This window comes from Piliocolobus tephrosceles, chromosome 21 (assembly GCF_002776525.5).
Source record: "Piliocolobus tephrosceles isolate RC106 chromosome 21, ASM277652v3, whole genome shotgun sequence".
NCBI classification, from domain to species: Eukaryota; Metazoa; Chordata; class Mammalia; order Primates; family Cercopithecidae; genus Piliocolobus; species Piliocolobus tephrosceles.
This window is the reverse complement of record NC_045454.1, coordinates 20,312,349-20,320,004: the sequence shown is the minus strand read 5'-3', so window position 1 is coordinate 20,320,004 and position 7,656 is coordinate 20,312,349. Positions and strand designations below refer to the sequence as shown.

The 7,656-nt window shown below is 43.4% G+C and overlaps 1 protein-coding gene across 3 annotated transcripts in view; it reads right to left on the bottom strand.

Moving 5' to 3' along the window:
- ZNF585B (zinc finger protein 585B) overlaps positions 1-4,491 on the bottom strand; it is a 16,290-nt gene extending 11,799 nt beyond the window's left edge. For 2 of the 3 annotated variants that reach the window (XR_003307177.1, XM_023229230.2), the window contains exons 1-2: positions 4,402-4,491; positions 896-1,110 (exon numbers count right to left, since the gene is read on the bottom strand). Coding sequence is in view for 2 of the 3 variants with exons in the window: in XM_023229230.2 (XP_023084998.2) it covers positions 896-967 (72 nt within the window). In the remaining variant the exon portion in view is untranslated. Of the gene's footprint in view, positions 1-895; positions 1,111-4,356 lie in introns of all 3 variants that reach the window. The other variant, XM_026449163.1, reaches the window with a different exon arrangement.
- Between the last annotated feature and the right edge of the window lie 3,165 nt (positions 4,492-7,656).

Here is a 7,656-nt window from a genome sequence, read left to right as displayed (position 1 = left end):
GAGTGAATATTATATAAAATCATGCAAACAGGGCTGGGTGTGGTGGCTCATGCCTGTAATCCCAGCACTTTGGGAGGCTGAGGCAGGCGGATCACCTGAGATCATGAGTTCGAGACCAGCCCAATCAACAAAGAGAAACCCTGTCTCTAGTAAAAATACAAAATTAGCCAGATGAGGTGGCGCATGCCTGTAGTCCTAGCTACTTGAGAAGCTGAGGCAGGAGAATCACTTGAACTCAGGAGGCGGAGGTTGCAGTGAGCCGAGATCGTGCCATTGTACTCCAGCCTGGGCAACAAGAGCAAAACCCTGCTTAAAAAAAAAAAAAGGAAACAAACTAGAGTTTCTAAAAATGAAAACATTATGTTAAAATATGGATAGCGGTAATGAGAAGCTCAACAGAAGGGCTGGAAGGCGAAAGACGTCAAAGTTACCCAGAATGGATAGCAGAAAATAAATAGCAGAAAATGGTAGAGAAAAGAAATGGAGAAGCAACATCTGAAAAACAAGTTTCAGAAAGAAAATAGAGAAAACATTTGTGTTTGAGGAGGTGGTTTAGGAAGAAATGAAAAAATGCTTTCAAAATATCAAACAAAAGTCACTTATAACAAGGAATTCTATCTGCAGCCAAAACATCAATATAGTGTGATGACAAAATAAACAAGTTTTCCTTGACAGTCCACCTCTCCACTGTTATACAGGTGGCCTCCAGAGATAGAGACATTACCCATGTGTTGTTCATTCTTGACAGGAAGATCAAGTTTTCTTTCAGGAGCACCAAGTCTAGAGTCCAGCTGGTTCCTAAGGCCTATCTGCCTCCGCCCTGAGGCTCTGGTGACAGATCAGAGCTTTCTACTCTTGGACTGAAATTCCACCCCCTGGGACTCCTCCTCCTCACCTCATAGGAGCTGCCCTGATCCTCTGGAGCCAGGGCTGAGGATTTTTGGAGTGAGGTCCAACTAGCTGGCATGGCCACACTGGGTCTCCACCCTTTTTCTCTAGCATGCCTGAAGTTTACTGGTCATCTGTGAACTCAGCAGAGCTGCTCTGAAGAGGTAGGCTGCAGTCTGGAGGAAGGTCTGGCTCAGGGACTCCCCAGAGACACCCAAGAACCTAGAAAAACAATGTCCACATAGTCATTCAACATTCACCACATAAACACTTCCTGGGTACATCAAGGTGCACCGCTGCGCTAGAAACCAGAGCAGTGGTTCCCAAACATACGTGTGCATTCAAGTCACCTGGAGGGCTCGTTAAAACATAGTTTAGGCTGGGCGCGGTCGCTCAAGCCTGTAATCCCAGCACTTTGGGAGGCCGAGACAGGCGAATCATGAGGTCAGGAGATCGAGACCATCCTGGCTAACACGGTGAAACCCTGTCTCTACTAAAAATACAAAAAAAAAAAAAAAAACTAGCCGGGCGAGGTGGCGGGCACCTGTAGTCCCAGCTACTCTGGAGGCTGAGGCAGGAGAATGGCGTAAACCCGGGAGGCGGAGCTTGCAGTGAGCTGAGATCAGGCCACTGCACTCCAGCCCGGGCGATAAAAAAAAAAAAAACATAGTTTAAAATTCTCAGCTTCACCCCTTCGATGGGTCTAAGGTAGGACGTAAGAATTTTATTTTCTAATAAGTGCCCAGGAAATGCTGATGCTGCTGGTACAAGAACCACACTTTCAGAACTGTGGAGAACAGTGCTGAAACATGGGAAAAGCCATGAAATTTAGAGTAACATTACTGCGGATTTGAACTGCAGCTGTACCACTTTTCACCAATGAGAATATAAAGAAGTTACTCAAATTTTGTTTCAGAAATAAGGATGAAAATGCCTGTGTCACAGTTACTAAGATTAAATGAGGTGATGCTTTTAAAGTACTCAATGCCTCCCTGCCATACAAGAATCATTCAATAAATATTGGCAATTACTTTGTACTATATTAAAACTTAATACAGAAAACCATGTAATCAAAACAAGATAAAAAATAGACAATATTGATCTATATATGAAATCAAAATGATATGTGAGAGTGCACACAGCATTCATTGTATACATATCCCTAATTGGTGCACGCAATTAGCCATGCACCTGGAATAAAACAAACTAGATCTCCACCTCACACTATTTTTTTTTTTTTTTTTTTTTTTAAGATGGAGTCTCGCTCTGTGGCCAGACTGGAGTGCAGTGACATGACCTCAGCTCACTGCAACCTCCGCCTCTGGAGTTCAAGCAATTTCTTTCTTCAGTCTCCTGAGTAGCTGGGACTAGGTGCATGCCACCATGCCCAGCTAAATTTTTTTTGTATTTTTAGTAGAGACAGGGTTTCACCATGTTGGCCAGGATGATCTTGATCTCCTGACCTTGCGATCCGCCTGCCTCAGCCTCCCAAAGGGCTGGGATTACAGGCGTGAGCCACCGCGCCCAACCCACCTCACGCTATTAAGTGGACAAATTCCAGCAGCACTAAACATTTAAATACATGCATTTTTAAAAACCCCTAAGGATGTTAAAATAATTTTCAGACTATACATTTGTATAGCATTGTAGTGGGATGATAGGGATCTTATTACACGTGACAGGAAACCCGAAGCTATAACAGGAAAAAAAACAGATATTTCTGATTATATGTTTCCTAATTATATGGTAAAATAAACCATTCAATTTGACATAAAGATATATAAAACATTTTTTCGATATATGACGACAGGTTGCTTGTAATGTTAACTCTAGCAATTACTAAGCAAAAAAGGCCAAAAAAAAAAAAAAAAGAAAGAAAAGAAACTGGAATGGGTATGAAAATTCAGAGAAAAGGAAGCAAATGGCAATTAACAAAAGATACCAACTTAACTAAAAGAAAAACGCATCAGAACAATTAGAGAGAAATTTTCCTTAGAATCATAAAAGCTTTAAAAAAGTTAACAGGCCAGGCGCGATGGCTCACACTTGTAATCCCAGCACTTTGGGAGGCCAAGGCGGGTGGATCACTTGAGGCCAGGAGTTCAAGACTAGCCTGGCCAACATGGCGAAACCCTGTCTCTACTAAAAATACAAAAATTAGCCAGGCGTGATGGCGAGTGCTTATAATCCCAGCTACTCAAGGCTACTCAAGGCTAAGACAGGAGAATAGCTTGAACCCAGGAGGCAGAGGTTGCAGTGAGCGGAGATCACGGCATTGCACTCCAGCCCGGGCAACAGAGCAAGACTCTGTCTCAAAAAAAAAAAAAAAAAAAAAAAGTAACAACATCCACTGTTGGAAAGCATTTAGGCAAATTTCTTTTATAAATTATTGGTTAAGGCTTGAATTGCTACAATGTCTTTTGAGCTATTTAGTCAAATCTATTATTTTTATTTTTTTGAGATGGAGTTTCACTCTTGTTGCCCCAGCTACAGTGCAATGGCATGATCTTGGCTCACTGCAACCTCCGCCTCCCAGGTTCAAATGATTCTCCTGTCTCAGCCTCCCGAGTAGTTGGGATTACAGGCGCCCACCACACACTGGGCTAATTTTTGTATTTTTGGTAGAGGTGGGGTTTTACCAAGCTGGCCAGGGTGGTCTCGAACTCCTGACCTCAGGTGATCTGCCCACCTCGCCACCCAAAGTGCTGGGATTACAGGCGTGAGCCACCACGCCCGGCCAGTCATATCTGTTATTAGCAATACACTCAACTGGTGCCAATAATATAGTTTTAAATATATAAAGCAGAAACTGACAGAAAGAAGAAAGGACAAGTGGACAAATAACTCTTCCAGTGTGAGTAGTTTAGCTTCCTCAACAAAATAATCTGTGAGGAGATACATAATATATATAACATGGGATTAATATCTATAACAATACAAATTAGAGAACATATTACAGTTTTCATGTAATAGATGTGACATTTATGAAAAATGAGGAAGAACTAGGCCATAAAGCAATTGTTCAACTGAAGCATCACCCACAGACATTAATTGAAACATAAAGCGCACTTCTAAATGGCTCATGGGTCAAAGAAAAACAATTACTGGAAAAAAATTTTAAACACTTAGACGTGAACAATAGGAAACTGCTACACATCAAAACTTGTTCATCTTTATATTACAGGCTGAAACTGAAAGAACTGAACTTTTAACTCAGGTCAGAAAGCAAGCTGATCACAGTCCTCACCGATCACCATAGCTGACCCTACAGGCTCTCAGTCACTGACCACAGACTCCCATCACTGACTCCTAAACCCCGATCACTCATCCCAAAGAGCCTCATCAATTACCCGAGAAATCCCTGTCACAGACAACCATCAACAGACGTCACAGACCCCCCATCTGTGACGCCCCCCGAGCCCCGAAACCACTATCACTAATTCCACAGACAACTCCTCTATTACTGACTTCACAGAATTCCTAATGGCAAGCAACCAAAATCATCACAGAGACCTCTTGGCAATAAAACGTGAAAATACTCCTGACAACAGCGGCGAAATAGCCTTCGCGGACCACTTCCACTTCCGGTTCGACTTCCAGCACTTCCCCTTGTGGACTGTTGATATTGCGCATGCTCCAAATTAACTTGGAAGCAATTTCCGCCCACAGTCAGGGCGCAGACACATCTTTAGAGACATCGTGCAGTTTCCGTAATCGGCGCTATCGGGCAGAGACTATAACCGCGCTCTTATGGTGTTTATTCGTGTGGGCCGCCATCTTGGATGCGTATCGATTCCGTACAGTGGAGGAGTCCGCCTCCTGCAGGGTTGACTAGAGGATTTTCACGTAGAATGCAAGACTGTTACCATAGTTTGGCCACGCTTATACCCAAGAAGAAAAAGTTCCTGCAGATAGGATCTGGAGCTTTATTTATTTATGTATTTATTTAATTTTTTTTTTTGAGACGGAGTCTTGCTCTGTCGCCCGGGCTGGAGTGCAGTGGCCGGATCTCAGCTCACTGCAAGCTCCGCCTCCCAGGTTTACGCCATTCTCCTGCCTCAGCCTCCCGAGTAGCTGGGACTACAGATGCCCGCCACCTCGCCCGGCTAGTTTTTTGTATATACCGAGTCTTGCCTAGGCTGGAGTGCGCTGGCGCCATCTCGGCTCACTGCAACCTCTGCCTCCCAGGTTCAAGCGATTCTCCTGCCTCTGCCTCCCGAGTAGCTGGGATTACAGGCAAGCGCCACTACACCCAGCTAATTTTTTGTGTGTTTGTAGTAGAGACGCGGTTTCACCATGTTGGTCAGGCTGGTCTCGAACTCCTGACCTCAAATGATCCACCCACCTCGGCCTCCCAAAGTGCTGGGATTATAGGCGTGAGCCACTGCGTCCGGCTGTTATATTTATAATAGCTAAGTTACCCCTTGGTTAGGGCACACTGCAGAAAACAATGATTCACTAGAAGAAACCATGGGGGAACAAGGAAGCCAGGGATCCTGAGAGAAATAAGGAAGATAAGTGGAGGCATTAGGATCGTACAATCTATTTTTTGGAGACACCACTCAGGAGAAGGGTGGACTGGGATCCAAGTTCACTCCTGGGTGAAACCACTAGGCAAGAGGGAGTTAAGTCACAATAGGTAGTAAGGAACCTGCAGGAAGGGAGGTACAATTTTTAATAGTTGAAAACACATTAGGAAATAGGTTAGAAGTTGGGTTAGTACAATCCTCTCCTAGGAGATAACATAGAAGAGAGATTAGAAGTCTAAGCATCCCCTTTGAAATGGCTGGTAGGAGGCTTTGGGATGTATAGATATTTTAATCCCCTTAATCTCTATCAGCATCTACCTCAAGCACGGCTATAGCAGGCAGCAACAATAAAAATAATAATAGTCTTGGCTTGGTTCACGCCTGTAATCCCAACGCTTTGGGAGGCCGAGGCAGGTGGATCACCTCAGTGGGGAGATCGAGACCATCCTAGCCAACATGGTGAAACCCTGTCTCTACTGAAAATACAAAAATTAGCTGGGTGTGGTGGCACATGCCTGTAGTCCCAGCTACTTTGGAGGCTGAGGCAGTAGAATCACTTGAACCTGGGAGGTGGAGGTTGCAGGGAGCTGAGATCGAGCCACAGCACTCCAGCCTGGTGACAGAGTGAGACTCCAAAGAGCTGGGATTACAGGCGTGAGCCACTGTGCCCGGCCAGGGAGTTTTTTTTTTTTTTTTTAATTGCAAAGAGATGTTGAATTTTGTCAAATGCTTTTTCTGTTTCTATTGAGATGACCATATGATTTTTGTCCTTCATTCTGTTAATGTGATGTATTGCATGTATTTGCATATGTTAAACCATCTTTGCTTCCCTGGGATAAATCCCACTTGATCATCATGTATAATCTTTTTGACGTGCTATCGGATTTAGTTTGCTAGTATTTTGTTGAGGATTTTTGCATCTGTGTTTATCAGAGATCTTGGCCTGTAGTTTTCTTTCTTTTGTCCTTGTCTGGTTTTAGTATGAGGGTGGTGCTGGCCTCACAGAATCAGTTTGGAAAAATTCCTTCCCCTTCAATTTTTTGGATTAGTTTCAGAAATATTGGAATTTGTTCTCCCTTAAAAGTTTGGTAGAATCAAATCCAAGAAGGGGATGATGAGAACCTCTAATTTTCAGGCAAACTGGACAGCTGTTGGTAATCAGGTGACTTAGTAGTTGTCATTGGCATCTGAAGAGGTGGGCAGTCTTGTGGGACTGAGCAATTAACCTGTAAGGTCTGTGCTAACTCAAGTTAGTGTCAGACTTGAATTCAATTGTAGGACACCCAGGTAGGGAGGGTTGGAGAAGGGGTGTCAGAAAAACTCCACATATTTTGTGTTAGAAATGAAACATTCTGGAAGTATTGAGTGTTGTGAGAGTATATTTTTTAAAACCAGTTTGTTTTTCCTATGCAACTGTATAAAAAGACATATCAAGTCTCACTCCCCCCGCCACCCCAATCACCATAGGTTACCACTATAGGTATTGTTTCCGGTTCATGTTTCCAATACTTCTTTTTTCCTATCTTTTCTTTTTTAGTGCATATAAACAAATACTTATATCTAATCTGATTTCCTTTTCTTTTTTAGACAAACTATATGTGTTTATATATACATATATACAAACTATATGTTCTATACTTTCCATTTTTTTTTTATATTCTAGAGTTAATGTCATTCTGCAGAGAACTTCCTCTTTTTTTTTTTTTCTGCTGTGTGTATACCGGCTGCATAAAACTTTATGATGTGACTGTGGTGATTTGAGCTGCTACCTTTATCAAATACTAAGCATCTATGTGGACCTCCCTCCCTCCCTCCCTCTCTGTCTCTCTGTCTCTCTTTCTTTCTTTGACGGAGTTTTGCTCCAGGCTGGAGTGCAGTGGCTCAATCTTGGCTCACTGCAACCTCCACCTCCCAGGTTCAAGCGATTCTCCTGCCTCAGCCTCCTGAGTAGCTGGGATGACAGGCGCGTGCCACCATGCCCAGCGAATTTTTTGTATTTTTAGTAGAGACGGGGTTTCATCATGTTGGCCAGGTTGGTCTTGAACTCCTGACCTCAGGTGATGCACCCGCCTTGGCCTCCCAAAGTGCTGGGATTACAGGCGTGAGCCACCGTGCCTGGCTGTGGATGTTTACTTCTATATTTCCCATCCTCCTCCCTTGGTCTGTCTGTCTGACCACACACAAATAGCACATTGTTTTAAGTATAGGGGCTTTATCACATACCTCATATAACCTCATG